Genomic DNA, 21,670 nt, shown 5'->3' on the forward strand with positions numbered 1-21,670 from the left:
CCCTCATTCAGTGGCCAGTCATCCACCCCTCAGAACCTTTGTCCACTCATTCACCAACCACAGCCCAACGCTACAAGCTCTGAATGGATGGGCTAATAGTCTTTATGCCCCTGAAGAGCGACACCTCAGTTTCAGGTCATTGTTATTTCTAGGATAGTCTTCATAATTATCATTAATGCGATCAAAGGGAAGCTGGCTAAGAGGGGTTACTTTCATCTATTCCAATATGCAGGTCAGTTCATTAAATCATTGTTTATTGGTCGCACTCCAAAACAATCCTTGGGGTGGTATTGGGAGATACTTGTCCAACCCCGCTCTTCATAGGTTAGATGACACTTGAAAAGTAATTAATCTTGCTGTGCCTCACTTACCCATTTGTAAGATGGAAATAATAATACGCATCTTGTCAGGTTGCCTACCAGTCAATCATTGCTACAATAGTGCTACATAACAAACAGCTGCAACATCTCAGTGGCATCCAACAAGAAACATCAATTTGTCATGTGTGTGGGGATTAGATGGAGTGTTGTGCTCATCTTAGATGGGTTTGCTCATAATCGTCAGACTGGGGGTGGGGAGGGGTCCGTGCCCCAGGTGATAGGAGTCGGGTGACGGCTCCGTGCTGCAGAGCTGTGAATCCCCCACATGTCATTCATCCTCCCTGCACCAACGGGCTGGCTGAGACCGGTCCTCCTCACGGTCGTGGCGGGTGTAAATGTGGGAGCAGAAGAATGTGGTACCTCTTGAAGCCTGTGCTTGTAACTGACATACGCTGACCTTCACCCACATACCATTGGCTGTAGCAAGTCACAGAGCCAAGAGAAAATCAAGGTACAGTGAAGTACCTTCCATCTACCAAGAGGGTATAGCAAGGGTGTAGGTGGGGGGGATGGGGCGATGAAAGGAGGCTAATTATTTCATGCATGACAGTCATTATGAGAATCATATTCGATCATAACTGTTTACCTTAATATCTGTCACATTATAAACACTCCATAAATGGTAAGTGTTACTATTACTGCTGTTAGGATTATATGACTAAGGAGATGTCCTTGACAAATTGGAATGGAAATTTGAGTGAATCTCGGTCACAACCGAGATCAACCAGGGAAGTCCAAGCTAACTCTCTGGGGGGAAAAAGTGAAACCATGAAAAGGTTAAATTTCTGGGGAGGAAGGGGGTAGGGGTGAGAAGGTGGGCATCTCCCCTCCTGCTGCTAGAAAACAGCTGCCTCTGGCTCATGATGGTGGAGTTCAATCTTCCCTGGCAACACACGCACGCGCACACACACTTTTTTTTTTTGAGACCTATGAATCCCTTGGAGGTCAGAGCATAAACTTGATGAGTCTGACAGAGTGAGGCGTGAGGGTAGACGGAGGGCCACGAGCAGAAGTTCGGGATCCAGGATTAATGTTGCAGTGGTATCCAGGTTCCAGGTTTTGGCTACAGGCATGGGGTAACCGTGGACCTGGGCTGAAGTAGAGTGGAGATAGAAGGCCCCAAGCCAGGCATGACAGTAAAGTTTATCCATGAGAGGACAACCGGGAGTTCGAGGCCACGGTCCTTAGTCAAAGGCTCTGAGTTAGCCAAAAGGGAAGGGAAGAAAGCAGCAGGCATTAAGCTTTGACTCAGGGCAAGGCCCTCTGCAAGCTTATCTCACTTAAGCCCGGGAACAATAATGATAACAAAGGCTGTACTTCGTTGAGTGCTTAATCCGTTTTGGGTACTGAGCTAAGCACTTTGCATATATTATGGCATTAAATTTCAACCAGAAAAAACCCCACAAAACCACACGCTTCTTGAGGGAGATTTATGCTCAGGGTTTTACAGGTGAAGAACCGGGGCTTAGGGCCGTGGAGAAACACACCTAAAGCCACAGAGTGCATCAGTGAGAGGAGGGAGGTGACAGCCAGGTCTCTGGAATTCCTACTCTGCAGACTCCTTCTGAACTGGCAGGGCTAGGCACTGGAAAGGGTCATGGGGCTAGAGGGCAGGGCTCTCAAGTAGAGGGGCTCTTCGAATGAGGGTTAGGAAAAGAGTTAGAAGTGTATAGCAAGAGCGATCATTCTTCCTAGCTGAAGATGGATTCTCTAGGTAATGAAATCATCTCCCACTAGAATCTCTAGAAGAACCAAACTGTGTGGGATTTTCTCTACAGTCATTGTCCCTGTCACCTGCGGATGGCTCTCTTTTTACAGTCTCCTTTACCTAGTTCTGCATTCTTTAAGGTTCGGGACTAGCTGGCATCTTAAGGAATTTTCAAGAGCCTTTCCACTTGCAAAAGCAATTGGAGGGCACGCTCTCAGTGTTCTTGTCACACTTCTCTGGGTGTTTCGCACGCACTCTTTTCATTATGTTTACTTGTCTCTTGCACTAAAGAGCTTTGCGGTTGAAAGAAGGGACAATGTACATTTCATCCCTGTCTGCCCAGCGCCTGCGTCTGGATGCAACACCCAGGACTACTGTTGGCTGCAGAATCCCAGTTGTAGGACACAGGTTGCCCCTCAGCCCCAGGCCGTGCAGAACCACACACTTGGCCTTCCTATGCAGTTACAGAAAGGAGGACTCTGGGAGAAGACTCTGGCTGGTGTCTGTGAGTCCCCACGGATTCTGGACTTCTCTATACCCTGCAGGTTTGGGCAGAGGATCTGGATTCGCCATGACTGATGGTTTAAGATCTTTTTGGCCATGAAAATAGCAGTATTAACTCTCATTTCTTAAATGCTTACTCTGCATCAGGCACCGGGGTAAGCATCTTAGCATCTCATTTAACCTCAAAACAGCTTTATGAATTTGGAATTGCAAACCTCAGCTTAACACTTGGGAAGGCTGAGACTTTGCGTGGTTAAGGGGTTTGCCCCCATCTCGCAGCTGGTAAGGAATAGAGCTTAACATTCCAAACTGCAACTGATTCCAAAGCTTTCCCGCAGTCATGCCTTGCTATCTCTTGCACAGGACTTGTTGGCCTACTGTTTCAGCTTCAGCCCAAACTCTGGAAGTCTCCTGTGCCTCTCTGGGCTCTATGAAAACAGGAGATTGTAAGGAGAGCATTCTCCGGAGATAAGAAGGCCCCGTGAAGTCATGACTGCAGTCCTTGTGGTTACTGCATTCATCTTACTGAAAGCCCAGTTTCATTTACATTTAGAACTACAGGGCCATGGAGCGGGAAAGAATCTTCGAGACCATCTGTGTCCTGGCTAGGGACTGTGGAACCAGCTGCAGAGAAACTGGAAGGTATTGTGTTTTGAAGAGAGCTGAGGCAAATAGCACTAATTTTTTTTATTCCATCATTCCAGCTTGATGTAGTTCTCCAGCAGAAATTATGACCACCCTCCAAGTCTGCCGTGTTAGCTGATGGGCCCAAGATCGTGTTCATAAAAAAAGGCTGTTCCCAAGTTTTCCAATTTATATTTGCTGCTGTTTGTTCATTTGTCTTGCCTGTAGGCGCTTGCTTGAAGATAAGCCTTAGCAGGCATCAAAGGTTTAAGAAAATATGTGGGAGGGAGGAAAAAAAAAAAAAAAAACTAAAAGTGAGAAAATTCTATCCATCAACTTTTTAACCCTGAGAATGGGGAAGAGGTGGCCATTTTTAAAAAAATGTGTATATGGATTTTGTTTTGAATTTGTTCTACTTGTGGAATATTGTCATCTGGCTAAGGAATACGGACTATTTTCTTTTTTCCTTTTTTTTTCTTTTCATGAAGAGGTGGCTGTTGTAGGAGATGCAATGTTAGATTCAGTGACTCGATTATCACAACTTCCAACAGTGATGGTTCTTGGCTTTTGTACCAGGTCTTCCCAGCTGGTATGTGCTTTAGAGCAGGAATGTCTTAATACTGTCCCCCACCATCCTGGCATCTAAGTATGCCCAGTCCAAAGCCTCAGGACACTGACTATTAGTCAGGGTTGTCTAGAGAAATAGAACCAATAGGAAGTACTTATATCTCTATCACCTATTGATTATATATATATATATATTTTTTTCTATCTCTATATCTTTCTACCACTTTCTATCTCTATCAGCATCTGTCTAGAGATTTGTTTATTTCTCTGTTCATTTGTTTTAAGGAAATGACACCTATGATTTTGGAAGCTGACAAATCCCAAATCTTCAGGGTAAACCTTTAGGCTAGAGATGTGGGGAACGCTTAAAAGTTGCAGCTCAAGTCTGAAGATGATTTGCTGGTGGAGTTCTTCATCTCTTGGGGGAGATCAGTCTTTTTTCTGTGAAGGGCTTCAGCAAGTTGCATGAAGCCGATGCTCATCATGATAGAGGGTTATCTGCCTTATTTAAGGTGTACTGAGTTAAATGTTAGTCTTATCTAAAAAAAAAAAAAAAACCAAAAACCAAAACAAAACAAGAAACAAAAAAACCAAAGCAACAACAACAAAACAAACCATCACAGAAACATCAAGAATAATGCTTGACCAACTCTCTCTGTTCCGTGGCCTAGACAAGTTGATACATAAAATTACACATCACTAGATCTGAGGTTAAAATGGTCTTAGAATCTGGGGAATGAGAGAAGAGTGGTAGAAATAGGAGACTTGAGGGCTGGACCTTGGTCTTCTGCAGACTTTTGTCATGACTTTGTCTCTCGGTGCCTTTGTTTTCACATGTGAATAAAAGAGGAATTATATATTCTCTGAAAGAATTTTCAGAGTGGATATTTTATAATGCAGGTGACTTTCAAAATGAATGAGTGAACACATGAGCGGATGAATGATTGATGAAATGACTGACCAATCATGAAGCCAAAAGGAATTCAGTGAGAGGTAGTGAGAGGTATTTAGGGAATTTAGGAAGAGGCAATGAGTGCTCGTTCTTGAGCACCTACTACGTTCCAGGAGCTCTGTTAGACAATTTATATACATAGTTACATTCAGTTCTCCCACTGCCCTGCAGACATTTACAAAGATAGAAACTGAGCCTTGTGAAAGAGAAGGGAGTGACTCCGGGTCACGCGAGCACAGAGCGGACATTAGAACCTGACCCTGGAACCTGAGTTGGCTTTGTCACTTGCGCTAGTCAGTATTACTAGTTACTAGTCACTAGTCAGTTACTAGTTACTAGTCAGTTACTAGTGACTAGTCAGTATCACTAGTCACCTGCGGCTTGTTTCTCTGAACATAGTCCTTAGTGAGATAAAGCTGACAAATGGGGCGTGAGTTGAGCCTAAGACCTCCAGGCTGTACAGTCTAGACCATCAACACTGAGCAGCAAGATCCCTCCGTCGTAGTTGACCAGTCTCCAGTCAAGGTGAGCCCCTGGCTTCAGCCAGGGTCAGGTTGCCTGGGGCTCCTTGCCTGGATGATTTAAGAGGGGCTGGGCTGTCAGAGTCACTTTTGCAGGCCCTGAGAACTAACCTCCAAACCCCAAGACTGGACTATCCATTTTCCTCCACCAACAAATCAGAAAGAAGACATGTAGCGTGGTACAGAGGACGGAGCCAGGATTGTCAGTGTCACCGTACCCTGGGTCCCCGTCCAGCTCTGGCATTCCTAAGCTGTGTGACCCTAGCAGATGATTTACCTTCTCTGAGCCTCAGTTTCCTCATTTCTAACCACCAGCTATTGGTGCTTTCCCTTCAAGCCTGTTAGGAGGAATAAACGAGAAACCGTAAGGAGATGCCTGGCTCCTTGCTTAGCAAAGAGTTGGTATTCAAGAATGGCGAATTTTCTTTTTTCAGAGGCTAGAGGAGTCTAGAAAAAGTAAAGAGGGTGATGAAGGTGGTTCAGGAACTTGAACCTGAACTTACACAAGTGTCGGTGGTAGGACGTCGCAGGCTGTGTGTGGGGGGAGTTCGAATGCAGAACTGCTGGGTTCTAGGGTAGACACAGCGTGCAGGGCGGAGGACCACGCTGGAGCTTGCCTGGTATCTGGGAGCCGTAGGCCTTTGCAAAGGCCCTCAAGGTCTGCCCTCTCTTCTGCCTCTCCTTTCCCTTCTCCTGCCTTCTCTGTCTCCTCTCCTGTCCTAGGCACTCCCCCTTCCATTTCCTCCGCCTTGTTTTCCTACTCTCTCCTGCCTTCCCCTCTTCCCTGCCTCCCCTCTCATGCCCCCTGCTGTTAGGACTGACCAGGCTTTTCCTTTCCATTCTTGTTTCTCTCTTCCACCCTCCTTCCCTCTCTCTGTCTTTGGGGGGCTGGGGCTCCTCTGCTCAGGCCCCAGTGGTTCATACCCATTAAACTTGACAGTCTCTCATATGGTGGAAAGAGGCAGCTTCCCCCTCATCCCCCTCCCTTCCTGGGTCTGCCGCGATGCTCAGATCAGGCACCATCTGTTGCATTCATCCAGGCGACGGGTGAGCATTTTGCTGCTCTGGGGAGGCAGAGCTCAGTGGGTACCAGGAGGGAGGGTGGCTTGTTTGGACAACTTGATATATTGATATTGATAGAGCTACCGAAAGGGATCGGAGGCATGGGGGGGGTGGGGGAGAGCGGGAGGGAGAGCGAGGTGGGCCGTGGAGGGGCTCACGCAGGCACCTGCCCTGTAAGTCTGGGCTCTTGGCACTGCTGCCGCGGCGAGAGCCGCCAAACAGATGGATGGGATTTGCTGCCGCCGGGATCAGAAACCCTTGCAGCTCAGAGGAGCAAACCTTCCCTCTCTGCGTCTTCCTCTACTTCCAGCCAGTCCTGTCTGCATCGGTTTAGGAGAAAGTGAAGCAGAAATAGCAGGATGGGGAGAGGCTGGTCTTCAGAATCGGTGAATGTTAGATGCAACAAAAAGGAATGATGGCTCTGTCGAGGTCTCAGCTGGACAAAGAAGGCATCTTCAGATGGGCCTTTTAGGAGAAATTCAAGGAAGCAATTACTTATAGGGACTTAGGCAGAGTGCAGAGAAGTCCCAAGGGGGTACTGAAGAACCTGGGACAAAGAATAACAGGAAACCACTATTATTATAACTGAGGAGGAAGGGACAGGACATGGTTTTCCTGGAGGCACTGAGGACTGGATCTGTGAACAGGGACCCCCGGCAGAAGCTGTGATTGTCAAGTCTCCCAGATTCTGAGGATGAGTGTATGGAGACAGCAAAGGAGCAAGGGATGCCCCGTGTCCAAATCCTCCTCCTGCATCCGGCCAGAGCGCCTCAATGGGCAAAACCAACTGGTAGGCAAGTAACAAGGAGCACGGGAACTAGTCCGTAGAAGGTCTGCCTCCAGGACCTGGAGTGGGGCCCGTGAACCTGGGGCGGGGCTGGATCACGGGGAGCAAATGGAGAACAGCCAGTACAGACCAGGAATGAACATGGGTCCCATGGTCTGCACTGTGCCAGAAGCTCGTGTTCTGAACCACCACACACACGGCTTCTGTAGCTCTTCCAAGGAGGGCATGTGCACAGTCTCCAGGGGTCCCGCTCTTCTCCTGTGAGTGTGAGACCCGCGTAACCTGCCGTCTCCTCGGGCACTTCTCCTTAGATGTCTGCAAGATACTATGCATTCATATCTCAGACCCGACTCGTGTTTCCGGTCTTCTGGAATGTCTTCTCTTCCAGAGCTCCCATTCTCCTTGAGAGGTGCCATCTTCCACACCTGGCCCTCCCTCATCCACATTTTCCAGTCAGCCACCGCCTCCTGAGGGAATTGTGCCTGTAAGATAGCGCTCAGACGTTCCCACTTCTCTGTCTGCACTATTTCCCTCTGTTCTTTCTGCTCTGCTGTCTACTTCTCTATCTCGACCTCCGCTGCCCTCTCCTGGGGATCATCCTCTCGGATGTGGACTTCTGCACAAATGTCCCGTCCTCCTGGTTGGTCTTCTTCCTTCTATTTCTGTCCGTCTTCAGTGAATTCTGCTGTCAGCTGCTGAAACGATCTTCCCTACGTGAAAATCTGATTAAGCCACTCTCCTGTCTAAAACCATCAGCGTGTTCTGTCCTTAATAAGGCCCAGAAGGATCGGGGTTGGGGTTGGGGTTAGGACTTCCTACCTCTCCAGCATGATCTCACGCCACTTGCTTTCAGTGTTTCGTGAGTGGTGGTGCTGCCCCATCCTGACTCCATCTCCTCAAAGGGCCTTTGTTTGAATTCTTCCCCTCCTCCTGTGTTCTCTGAGCCTCCTTCCTCCCCAACCACTTCCCCATCACCTGGTTAACCCCTACTCTTTTCAGCCCTTAGTCCCACTACACGCTCCTTGAAGCAAGTTTTCATGATTTTCCTAAACTAGGTCATATTCTGCTAAGAGAGTCTCTTTTTACCTTTCCTTTGTGGTATATGTCACTTAAGACTTTTTACATGTATCTGTCAACCATTTCATTCATCTTGGTCTATCCTGTCTATATGGTGAGCATTATGGGGGGTGGGGGAGGTGTTTGTCTTTTCACCATCACCCTGATCTCATCATACCTTGTCATGGACTGTATGTTTGTGTCCCCCACAGAATCCTATGTTGAAATCTTAACCTCAGACAAACTCTGTTTGTCTACTTGGACTAACATAACAAGATACCATAGATAGGGTGACTTAAACAACAGGCCTTTATTTTCTCATAGTTCTGCAGGCTAGAAGGCCAAGATCAGGATGCCAGCACAGTGAGGTTCTGGCTTACAGATGGCTGCCTTCTCACCGTGTGCTCATGTGACCTTTCCTTAGTGTATACATGTATGTGGGGAAAGCAAGGGGAGGGAGAGAATGATTTCTTCCTCTTCTTATAAAGACACGGATCCTATTGGATTAGGACCTCACCTTTATGACCTCATTTAACTTTAATTAGCTACTAAAATTCCTTTCTCCAAATACAGTCACACTGGGGGTTAGGGCTTCCGACATAAGAAGTCGGAGGGACACAGTTCAGTCTACAGCAGACTGTATTTGGAGATAAGATCTTTAAGAGGTAATTAAAATTAAATAAGATCATTGAGGTGGGACCCTAATAGGATAGGACTGGGTGTCAGAAAAAGAGGAAGATCTCTCTCTTTCCCTCTCTCTTTCTCTCTCTCTCTCTGTCTCCCTACCTTGGGTTCTCTCTCCCTACTGTGTGAGCACACAGTGAGAAGATGACTGCCTGTAAGCCAAGGAGAGAGACCTCACTAGAACCCAACCATCCTGGCACCCTGATCTCAGACATCCCCCCTCCTCCAGAGCTGTGAGAACATAAATAAATTGTTAAGCCACCCAATCTATGATTTTTTTTTAATTTATTTGACAGACTGAGATCATAAGTAGGCAGAGAGGCAGGCAGAGAGAGAGGGAGGGAAGCAGGCTCCCTGCTGAGCAGAGGGGTTAACGAGGGGCTCGATCCCAGGACCCTGGGACCATGACCTGAGCCGAAAGCAGAGGCTTTAACCTGCTGAGCCACCCAGGCGCCCCCAATCTATGATTTTTGTTTTGGCACCTGCGCTAAGACAATACCTCCTGACACATTACGGTTTTTTTCTGAAAACATTGTTGAATGGATGCATGAACGGATAAGAAGATGAATAAAGGCATGAATGTGGGCAGACCCGTGTGCACCCCTACCTTGGAGGATTCCAGATTACGGTTTGCTCTAAATGTTTAACTATAATTAATCTAACTCTTACAGTTTGGGGCCAATCATACTCCTATCTGGGTTTAACCCATCAGGGTTGGGCGTAGGAGTGCTTCTCAGAATTGGAGGGTGTCTCTTGCTGGAGAGCTGTGCATGGTGGGCTTGGAATAGGTGTCCCATGTCCGGGTCATTCTTCTCCGTTCACCTTTAGGTAGACCTAATGGAGATATCTAGGAAGATAGCAAGACAGGCAGATGAGGATATAAATCCACTTGATGGTCCATTTGCATTATCAATTGTCTTTTCCTTAGGTAAACATAGATTCCCCCTCTCTCCTCAAAGACAGAGCTTTTCACAGAGCCCTGTGCCCAAACCAGCTGCCTGGATCTGAGCTATGCCCCAAATGCATCTGTCTAAACCAAAAACCTTCCCTGGGAAAGCAGGAGCTCCGCAGAAATTGGGCTGGGGATGTTCAGAAGCCGCCTTTGTCCAGTCTGGTGAAATCCCTTCAAAGGAACAGGAATCTTTTGCACATACCATCTCCTGGCCTCAGACAGTGGGTAGCTCAAACTGAAGAAGCGTCCTTGCCTCTGGAGACATAGATGGAGGGAGGGCTGAGCTTGAAGATTTCAAAGTTGGGACTCTCTTTGGGAATTTCTCAGAACAAAGGCAGTGAGGCCGCGTAGACAGTTTCCTTTGCTTCTTTCCCGTTTCCTCTCCTTGCCTTTTATGTTGCCCCTCTCCTTCCTTCTTGAGCTTTTCTGCCTTTTTTTTCCTCCTTTTATCTTCCACCTTTTTCTCTCTGCCCTTCCAACCTCACTGTTACCATTCTCTGGAACTTTCCACCAGTCTTGATTTTGAAACTTGACAGGAATGAGGCTAGTCACAAAATCCACCAAGGGTGTTGATAAAAATGGATCATTGGACTGGGAGTTAGAAGGCTTGACTTTGCCATTTGCTTGCTTGGAGTGAGTCATACACCTTGTTTGGGGGGTGGGGCTTAGTTTCCCTACAGTGAAGTTGGGCTGTTGTACCCAGTGATCTCCATGTCACAGTACCCTAGTTTTATCTCCTCAAACGTTCTTTGATCCGTGGGCTGTCCCCTTCCTTCACTGCCACTGCTCTGGTTCAGGCTGTCGTGGCCTTTGGCTGGCTACCGCAGGAGCAGGAGAAGGCCTCTGCGTACATTCTCCACACTCTCGTTAGGAATTATTATCAAAAGGACTTAACGTTGAACACGCCAGTTTTCTGTGAATTTCCAGTGAACAACTTTCGCCATTAGGATGTGTTCCAAACTCCTCTGTGACTGATAGTGATCCACCTCTCTGGCCTCGTCCCGTCTTCGCCTGCTCCCTTTGGGAGCCACACTGAACTCCCGTTACTTGCTTAAGCACCATGTTTTTTGTGGCTTCAGATCTTTGCTCCTGCGTCTTCTCCCATCCAGACAATCTTTCTTATCACATCTCAGTAAACTACCCTGATTTCTATGCTCTTTGCTAATTCCTGTTCACCCTTAAGATGTCTGTATAAATAGTGCCTCCTCCAGGAAGTCTGCCTTGACTCCCCAGATGGGTGAAAGGACTCTTTTTGGTGCCACTCTGATACTCTGTACTCTCCTATCCCAAAAGTATTGCAATGTTGGGAATGCCTCGATATGTGTCCTTCCAAGCTATGAATCCCTTGAATCATGGATTGTGTCTGACTTTGCACCACCCTATCTCAAGGGCTTGGGCGCTGCCTGGAACACAGTGTGTGTTGAATGCATGAGTGAGGTTGCCAACAGCTACTGGCACCTGTGGGCTTCCGTATCATCGTGGGTCAGGGAGGGAGCTCCAGGGACTCAGGGTGGTCAGACCCAGTCCTCCATGGGCTGGGGGGTGGGCCAAGCCCTAACCTCAGCCCCATTGCCCACCCTGTAGCCGCAGCTGAGGCGACGCAGGAGACAGTGGAGTCCCTGATGCAGAAGTTCAAGGAGAGTTTCCGCGCTAACACGCCCATCGAGATCGGTCAGCTGCAGCCAGCCCCGCGCAGGGCCTCGGCAGGGAAGCGGAAGCGGAGGAGCAAGTCTCGAGGTAGGCCCTCCCAGCACCGCTTGCCACGGTGTCAGCGGCCTGTCCCCAGGTTCCAGAGGCACCAGGAAGAGCTGCGTCCCCTTCCCATGCTGCCCTGGACTCCCAGAGTCATGCGGTGATGTCCCTGATCCGTCATCTCAGCTGAGGCTTGCAGACAGCAGACCCGTGCCCCTGGGTGGGGAGCCAGTGTCTCTGAGCCCCTGCTGCCTCATCTGAGATGGGAATGGACCGTCACGACACCGCGGGTAGGCCGCTGTACTTCTCCCCAGCACTCCTCTCTCTCGGGAGTGTTATGGTATCTTAGCCCAGTGCACAACCCAGCATGCAACAAAAAGCAGGTCCTTCCTTCCTTCTCCATCTCCTCCTCCTCTTCTCATCATCTCTGTTATCACCTCCTTTTTTTTTTTTTTTTTTTCCTTTCTGGGTCATCTGTATGACTTTGTGGGTGGGATGAACCCCCTTATCATTGCTTGGCGTCCAAATCCCTTCCGTTCTCTTTACATTGACTCAGTAGCTGCCAGCTCCTCTCTTCTTCTGGCCTCTCATGTCTCTAGTTCCCGTGAACTTAGTTCTGATGATGTCACTCCTCTTCTCCCAGAGCTTTCGTGGCTGTCCAGTGCCTTCCGAAGTCTTTGGGCTTGTGGAGAGGACATTCAAGACCATTGCCGAGCTCTCGTCTCTCTGCTGTGTCACCTAAATCTGTGTGTTCCACTTCTATGTTCCCTTCCATCCTATTCTCCCTGCCTTAAATGACCCATCTAACCCTACGAGAAACTGTTTTCATTTATGGACGCTTATTTACTCTAGGCAGCAGGCTATGTGCTGTATACCTCTTTTTATACTTGATTCCCAGCAACGCTGTGTAGGGGGTACCGTGGTAATTCCCATTTTACAGATGCTATCACAAAGGCACAAGGAGCTGCTATAACTTGTCCCAGGGGATGCCCTAGTAAGTAGGAGAGCCAGAAAGAGCTAATCTGGCTGAGTTCCAAACTTTTTAACCAAACCACTGTATTCTGAACTAGCAAGGTCCTACCTGTATTCCCAAACCATCCTGTGAAATCCTGAGTCCTGTGAAAAACCAAGCATCTACCCATTAAACTGAGGTCAGAAATCAAGGCAGAAGTTGGTGATGGAGTTGCTTTTAGGAATTCACATGATAAACGCCAGGTTGAACTGAGGCATAATGGAGAGTGAGTTGCTTTGAGGTTTCAGCAGCGTCCAGTGCTAACCCCAGACCAGTCAACTTCAACATGCATGGCTTTCAGAGAGTCCCTGGATGTCTCTGAGGCTCAGTCTCCTGTTCTGCACAATGGGTTGTCAATCCCTACTCCAGAGTGCTGCTGTGAAGGTCAGATGAGGCGGTGAATGCAGACAGCACGGAAAGCTCAGCTAATGCGTGTTGGGAGCGGAATAAATACTGTCCTGTATTTGTCCTGTCTTATATTTGTTCTGGGTCACGTGTAGTTTCATTCAGCCTTATGTATCCATCTTTTGTCTTCCCTCATTCACCGAGAAATCCCCCTTAGATCCTCCCTGCAAATACAGCTCCCGTGAGTACAAGTGACTCCCAGTCCATAACCTCCCCTCTGTTCTCGCTGCCAGTCTGAATTCATTTCCTTGGTGTCCTATCTGAAACACTAGTTACACTACCGAATTCTTCCCCCTCAAGCCCCTCTTTTGCACCATAACTGTCTTAATGAGGCCTCTACTCTTCTACTCTTGGACATTTGCGCTGTTTCTGATCATTTTACCATTAAACAGTGCCATACACGATGCCACATGGACATTTTTTTGGTGGTGGCGGGGCATCAAACTTGGCCATCAACCTTGGCCTTTACTCTTTGGGCAGAATTTCAGAATTTGCTTATTAATGAAAATCTGTTTGACTGAGATGATGATTGGATATCAAGTTATTTCAATTTACAAATCAAATTGGGCATAAGAGAACTGAAGTGAGAAGAAATGCATTTTTTCCCTAAATGTATCTCGAATCTGTCCCCCTTTCTCCACTACCATTGCCACCTCTCACCCCTTGCTTGCAACTGAGCCCTCCTTGAGATTCCGTCTGCTCAAAGTTGCCAGAGTAATCTTTTTAGAGACATATACCAGATAAGATCTCTTGCTGATTAAATCATTCAGTAGTTTCCTGTTGTCCTTAGATTACAACCCAAACTCCTTGCCAATCTCCTGTTCCATCTGGATCTGGCTCCTGGTCTCTTGACTCACTTTGCATTTCCTCGTGATCTAGCCGTACTGCCTTCCTTCTGATTGCAGGAACCCAGCAAATGTCTCCCCACTTTTGACTCTGACAACTCTTCCCCTCGCTGTGTCTCTTTACACCCCCCGCCCCGGCTGCTCTCCTGGCTCTTCTCCCACTGTTCAGCTCTTAGCTCGGATACAAGCTCCTCCAAACCATCTTCCATGACCACCCAGCCTCATGCTTTCTACCCCTTTCTAACCCTTTTTTCACTTGTTCCATAATATTGCGGTCTAAAATTATTGGTCTGTTTGCTTATTTACTATCTTCTTCTTAAAAAATGTGTTTCATATTCATAAACCTAACACAGAGAACGTGCAGAACGTGCTTAATAAATATTTGTGGAATGAATGAGTGTATTAACCTCAAAGATCATTCGAGAGTGCCTCAGTTTTCTAACTTTTGAATTACCGAGGTAGGAGGGATCTAGGATAAACCAGAGCCTCTTGGTACAGACCTCCAGGGAATCTTGTTTCCCCTAGAGATAGACTCACTGATGGATAGCACATTAAATGTGCTCAAGTGGATGCTGTTAAGGCAATTTTCAAAATGGCTTAATAACATTGTGCTTGTGATTTTACTGCCACTATTGGGTAAGGTTTTTTTTTTTTTGCAAGAGAGACTAAGGATAGCGTGAGCCAGCCCTGCAGTTCCCAGCTCATATACTTACCACCACGGCTCCTCAAGATTTTCCTGGACTGAAGAACTCCATGGCCTATAAAAGTGATAGAAATGCTGCATCGTCCTTCTGCCTCTTGGAAACTCACGAATGCATCTTCGACTTTTGAAGATCCTGGGAAGTCCTACAGAACAGAGAGCTGGGCTTCTTTGTTTACCTCCACGTCTGTGCAACCATCTTGACAACAGACTCTGTGTTTCTCCTTGGGACATTTACTCTCATCTTGAAGAACAGAAACGACCCTAGACATGTGGTGTTGGAAGTGCTCCGTCCAGCTGTGTGGACTGTCGGAAGCCCCAGATGCGGTATGAGGGTCTGGAATCTCGGTCTTTCTTTCTCTGACCGGCTCTTTCCTCTGCCTGCGGAGGGGGCATCAGGCCTTCTGGCCCAGAGTGGGAGCACCTGACCTCTCTTTGCCTCCGTGGGCTTCGCAGCGGTTCGCAGCAGATGGAGTGGGCAGTGGAGAACCGGGGTTGTGGAGTGGAGCACATGGTTCAACACAGCACCAATGTGTTTCTGTGGCTCTGGCTTCCTCCCAAGAGCCCTCGCAGGTGCTCAAGTGCATCTTCCTTAGGCGGATGAGGAAGGCAGTGGGGGACTCCGGCAGGGTTTTATGAGGCAGCTGTTGGGCAGAGAGACCCCCATGTCCACAGGAAGTGAACAGTGAATGGGTTGGAGCTAAAATAAAGCAGGGGGAGATTGTTTGTGATGTGACGAAGAGCTTCTCGGGGTTTCTAAAGTGTAGATAGTGGTTTAAAAGTGGGATTTTTGTGTTTGAACTGGAACTACCTTTCATGGGCTCACTGAATGAGCTTAAGCAAGTGAAGCTGTGTTAGCCTCAGTTTTCCCATCTGTAAAATGGTGTTAGTTATGCCAACGTCATAGACGGGTTGTGGGATAATACCTGCAAAATGTGTAGCTCAGGGCCCGGCACTTGGGCGACTGACTTAATAAGGAGTAGCTAATGTTATCATTCATCAGGGTTCTGCACACACGGCCTGCAGAGGCTCCCAGCTCCCATCTCCCCACTCCCAGCTCCCAGCTCCACCCCATGCTCTTTGGGTCTCTGCCACCGAGCTGGCTGAGGTTCCATTATTCTTCGTCTGGAGTCCTACAACAGCCCCTTCATCCACAAATCCATCTTCCACCCTGGCGACTGGAGCAATCTTTTGCAAACACACTAAATCTGGCCATGTCACTCTCCTGCCTACAACGTTTCCCTAATCGGCTGTCACTTGCCTTTGGGGGCATCTCAAGCTTTTGTGATGAAGACTTCCTGAAGACAGGTGAGAATCAGCACACTCCCAAAGGATCCCATAGCTGCACTCAAAAGACATTAGTCGTAAGCCCCAAATTCCAAAACCAGACACCTAAAACCAAAAACCAAAAAACCACGGCATTCAATTTCATAAATATGTTACCTTATTTTTTTCAGTTAAATTATTTAACGTTTTCTCAAGTCTTTAGGCAGTAGTGATGCCCCAGGAAGAAGAACCAAGCTTATACGATACCACCTTCAAAGGGTTTCTATAAGAACAAATGATACAATGCTTGTACAGCGGTGAGCACAGAGCCCAGCAAAAGGTGCACATTGAACATGTGTCCTCCATTGTTTTATCTTTATCATAACTGTTTCATTATTTTTCTTATTTATATCAGTATCCTTACCCATTAGGAGTACACTTACTTCATTTTAGAAGTCAGAATCTGGAAGGTGAAGGGAACGTGGTAACAAGTTGCCACAGTCTGCTACACAGGCTCATTCCTGGCCTGGATCCAGCCTGCTCCTAGCTCGCTCCAAGTTCAAGCCTCTGCATCCTATGGCTTCCGGCACACTGGCCATATTTCCATTTAGCCGACCTGCTTTGCTTTCCAAGTCTGTGCACAGATCATGTTCTGCCTAAAACTCCCTCCTTTCCTCCCCTCTTTCTACCCCGGGCAGTTAGTGTCTACTCATTTTTCAGAATTCGGTTTCAAAGTCTCCTCTGTGAAGAAGACACCATTGGCCCGCCCTCAGCCCTCACCTCTGCTCAGTGAGCCACTCCTTTGTCTGGGCACATGCAGCCCGGCGCTGCTTTCTGTCTCTGCCTTTATCACAATCCATTGTAAATAGGTGTGGACACATCTGTCTCCCTCCCCAGCTCTGACAGTCCCATGATGGGAAAGACAGTGATTTATGTCTCTCTGTAGCTCCAGTGTGTAACGGAATGGGCATAGAGTAGCAAAGAGCTCCCAGACAGATGGGAGTATTGTAGAATACAAATGGTTAATGAGATGTAGTGCACGGGCATCTCCTGAGCATTTAGTATATTTTACTAAATATAGTAAAGGACTGTGCTCATCACATATTATTATCTCATTGAAAAGCTTCCCCAGATCCCATAGGTAAGGATGTAATTGTCTCCATCTACAAATGAGGAAGTTCAAACTTTGGTTAAGTGACTTGCCCAAGTTTATCCAGCTAGTAGATGATGGAACTGTGTCCTCAGGGCCCAGACAGATCATTGCAGTTGCCAGATGACTTGGATTTTACTCCCAACTAGTCTGGGTAACGTCCTCAAGCTTTGAAATAGTATCAGTCTAGTCTAGCTCTTGGAAGGAAACAGTTGTAGCTTATCGTGCATTGACGAGTGTTTCTGTATCATCAGTGCTGCTGTGAGGGTGTTCCGGAGCTAGAAGACTCTGGAAGGTGAGGCATCTCTCTCTGCGTCAGGACAAGAGTCAGGATGTCCTCTGACCTTATGGAGCCATGCCCTGTCCTTTTGGGCTTGCAGAAAGTATGTACACTTTTCATTTGGGACAAATTTGAAGACTTTACAAAGAAAGTTCCCTTAAGGCATTGTTTGGAAGGGCGAATGGGCTTTTGGCATGTGGCCGTGGGGATAGGGAGGAACAGCCAGCACAAGACATGGCATGGAGGTGGAGGAAAAAAGAACAGTCTCATCCCAGACAAAGGTCCCGGCCCCAGAGAGCTGACATCTGTCCAGTCCTCCCCGTCTTCCTGCGACAGTCTCATGGTTTCCAGCAGAACTTCATTCATTCTGATTATGCAGCTTCAAGACTTGCTTTGGCAAAAAGGCAAGGACCTCCACCCAAACTTTCCTGGTGGAAAGGGAAGGCTGCTAAGTGGGAAGAGAGGTTTAGGGAACAAAGATGCAAACCAGAGACATAAAGATGGAACCTGGGGCTGCCTGTTCAATATTTAAGCATCACAACAACCCAGGATGGCAGATAATTTAAAGCCATTAATGTTTCTGAATATTTTCCTCCAACTAAGTGAATAATTTATAGCCAGTTACCAATAAACAGAAAAATATATATATATTTATGTAAGCCCACCTTCTGAGGACAGTGTCTTGCAGTGAAAAAGTGTATTGGGACGTATCTGTCAGGGAGGATAAAGGAGCCAGAAGCTCTGATAACCTCTTCTCTGTCTGCCTTGTGATATTTGTCATTTATTACCTTTTATTAGAGTAATTTATGGCCACCTCTCTTCTCCCTTAATTAAACTCATGAAGTGCAGTGGCTATGTCCAGGTCATGCCTGTGTTTTCATTGACTAGCCTAGCTCCTGACAAATAGCAGATGCTCAGTTAATGCCTGATGGATTAATGGACAATTAATCACACGGGCCATGTGATCTTGGACAGGACCTTCAGCCCTCCGGGCCTCAGTGTCCCCATTTAAGAGGCTGTGTGTTTTTGTGGAAACGAGCTCAGGTCCGGAAGTCAGGTGGATATTGAATCCATATCCCAGGTCTGCCTCTGATTCACTCATCTTTGGGAAGTGACTTTGTGGGCTAAAGTGGTGTCACCTAACCTAGAATTTGTATAGTCAGCCACCTCCCAGGGGGGCTGGGGGATTCGAGTTAATGCATGTAATGTGCTCAGCAGGCCAGACCAAACATGCCAACTACCCAATAAATCTTTGTTGTTGTTAATTTGGAAAGCAGAGGTGATGTGCTGGATAATTTCCACAGGTCTCCTCTGACTTAAAAGGTCTTTGATGATAAGTCTGATGGGGAAGCGTGGTTGTCTGTTAAAAAGTCCAGTATTTGAACTCAGAAAACCCTGGCTGGAACCCCGGCTCTTAAGTGCATGCAGTTGGGTCCTCAGGGAAACGGCTTAATCTCACTGGGTCTCCACCCCCAGCACCTACAGACGTGAGGGTACCAGCCATTCTTATGTCCCAGGGCCATCGTGAGCATGTGCTGTTTGTGGACATGCTCCTTTAAGGACTCTGGAGTAGCTACATCCTGAAATCAGAGTCTTGGCCTCTTCAGAGACAGGGAATACCATGCCTATTTGATGCAGAACCCTTTTCCCCTTTTCCTCTGACTTTCCTTTTCTTGGCCTCACGCCCATCCCAAGAGGGCCAATGCCACCAGCAGCCCAGTGATTCCTATGTTGGGCTGAGGTCTGGGAGAGCTGATCTGTAATCAGAGTAACACAGCCACCTCCATAAATCTCTGCTGTGTCTTTCGGAGAAGTTTGTGTTGCTGAAAGTGTATGTCTCCTCCAGGCAGTTTTTCTTGTCTGCCTGAAATATGTCAGGGGACTCTTAGTCGATTCCGGCTGGCCTGGCAGGATAGAGAGGCAATCATAAGTGGCCTTCGCACGAGGCTGTGTGTACGGTGCTGCTAGGGCCTGAGGTCACAACTCTAGGATATTTCTTTTATCAGAATGGCATAGATGGTGTGTTAGAGTCATGGCATGATAACACACCCCTAACTCTGTGACTTAGGACAGCCACCATTTATGGGGCTTTTAATCCAAGTTGAGCATTTGGACTGGGTTCAGCTGGGCAGTTCTTCTGGTCTGGGTAGAGTAGGCTAAGCTGACCTCAGTCATGTACGTGTGGTCAGCCAACTATCAGAGGCGTGGTCAAATGGCAGAGGGTTCCAGAAACAGCAAGAATAGGAGATACAAGGTTTTTTGAGGCCCGAACCTGGAAGGTACACGTCATTCCTTCTGCTTCATTCTGTTGCTCAAAGCAAGTCACAGGATCATCATGGATTCAAGGGCTGGGGAAGTAAGAGTTCACCTCTTACAGGATGAAGGGGCAAAATACTGGACTGCATTTTTTCTTTTTAATTTATTTTAGAAAGAGAGAGTGAGGGAGGGGCAGAGGAAGAGGGAGAGAAAGAATCTCAGGCAGGCTCCACACCCAGCACAGAGCCTGATGCCAGGCTCAACCTCCCAGCCCTAAATTCCTGACCTGAGCCAAAACCAGGAGTCAGACGTTAACCGACCGAGCCACCCAGATACCCGTATTTGGCTGTTTCTTCCAATCTCTACCAGTATTGATATTCCATCAAAGCCTGGGCTGATCTGCACAATCCCCTGAGGCAAGCATAATTATTCCCAATTTGATGATGGTAAAATGGAGGCTCAGATCTGTATGGGAACTTATATAATGTGATACAGCTGTTCTGGGAGAATCACATCCCAGATTCAAATGTATCTATAGCTGATTAAAAGACTACATATAATTTTTGCACCTCTGCTAACCAGTCTTTTTTAACAGGGCTGAAGAGATCAAGCCACTGTTTGATCCAGCCTGGCTTGTGGTATATGAAAGGTAGTCAATTTTGGACCCTGGCTACATCCTTGCAAGGCCCTATGGTCTAATGCAGGGTCAGCAGATTTTTTCAGCAAAGGGCTAGACAGGAAATATTTTAAGCTTTGCTGACCAAGAGACAAACTTGAGAATTATGTAGGCACTTAGACAATGAGAAAAAATTTTCCACCAATCTAAGTTCAAAATATAATAATAATAACCAAGTACCATTTTTTTTTCCAATGGAGTTCTACTAATCAAAACAATGGAATGCATTTATGGATACTTTTAAAAAGTGTGAATTTTGTATGATTTTCACATCTTAACATATTCTTCTTTTGATTCGTTTGAACCACTGAAAGATGCAAAAACTGTAGTTCATGCCTGGACCACACCAAAAACAGGCAGCAGATTGGAGTTGACCTGTACTCCCTGGTGTAAGGGAACATCTTAGACGTGGAATGAGAGAATCTTAGATTTAACGCCTTGACTGTCTACTTGCTGGATGACTACAGGTAACCCCGGATGTCTCAGAGGCATTGTTGTCCCAGGCTTTCAGGCACACAATTGGGGGAAATAACCCATTAGGTTGTCTTAGTCCACCAGTGATGGAAATGAATTTCAAGGTCATCCAGTCCTGCCCATAGATACAGAAAATGATGGATGGGAAGACCTCATCCATGCCGCAGAAAGAAATTAGGAGACCCAGGAATGGAATTCCAAGTCCTCTGACTTACAACATTGTCCTCTTTTCATGCCATTTGAATGTGTGGAATCACGTGGGCCACATACCCTGCAACCAAGACTGACTGTTGGGGAATTTGGATAAAACACACAGAAGCTGGCGGCTTGTGCCTTTTTCTGAATCAACTGTAATCGAATGGGTAAATCACTTAGAAGATTTTTGTAAAGAGAAGCCTTTGCATTTTCCCATTTTTGAGACAGACATGTTAAACATCCTGAGGGTACGAGGTAGAGCTCGTGGACCACAAGCAAGAGTTGTCAAGCAGTGCTCCAAAGAGGCATTCAGGGAGCAGGCAGGGGAGTGTGGTTGAGTAGGTAGGACTCTCCCATCAAGCTCCTGCTTCATATTTATATATTGAACTTAAGTACTTTGGGGGGACGTCCCAATCCTAGAATATTTTTAAAAAGAACATGTTTTTGTTTATAACAAAAGCTCCTGTATCTAAGTGAAAAGAACGCTGCGGAAGCATGTGATAGATTTTCAACAGAACGGCAGACGAAGCCCACCTTTTTCCGGCTCCATACCCATATGCTTGCCCACCTGTGCACGTGCATGCCCACGTCGAATAAAGTGGAACTTCTGAAACAAGGCAGATCTGTCAAAGATCCAGAGAGGAGACTCCTCAGGTGTAAAGAATGAGAAGGAAACAAAGAGCTCGGACTTCAAGCTTAGAAGCTGATGCTGTGGTAATTCCCGCGGGCACTAGGATGTGCTGGGATAAAGGTAAAGAGAAAGCAAGAGCATGAAGAGAACGGTTGGCCTCTCTCTTCTGTTCCCTAGGATTTTATTGTTGTTGTTGTTCCTTAAATGCCACATGTGAGTGAGTTCATATGGTATCTGTTTTTCTCTGACTGACTGATTTCGCTTACCGTTTTACTCTCTAGCTCCATCTAC

The 21,670-nt window shown here is 47.0% G+C and overlaps 1 protein-coding gene across 3 annotated transcripts in view; it reads left to right on the forward strand.

The window, feature by feature from the left end:
- Window positions 1–21,670, forward strand: part of ASTN2 (astrotactin 2) — an 854,980-nt gene that overhangs the window by 243,676 nt on the left and 589,634 nt on the right. For 2 of the 3 annotated variants that reach the window (XM_032307618.1, XM_032307619.1), the window contains exon 4: window positions 11,382–11,534. The exons of the other annotated variant lie outside the window; for it this stretch is intronic. In XM_032307618.1, the coding sequence (XP_032163509.1) occupies window positions 11,382–11,534 (153 nt within the window). The remainder of the gene's footprint in view (window positions 1–11,381; window positions 11,535–21,670) is intronic. 3 annotated transcript variants of the gene reach the window in all.

This window comes from Mustela erminea, chromosome 12, assembly GCF_009829155.1.
Source record: "Mustela erminea isolate mMusErm1 chromosome 12, mMusErm1.Pri, whole genome shotgun sequence".
NCBI classification, from domain to species: domain Eukaryota; kingdom Metazoa; phylum Chordata; class Mammalia; order Carnivora; family Mustelidae; genus Mustela; species Mustela erminea.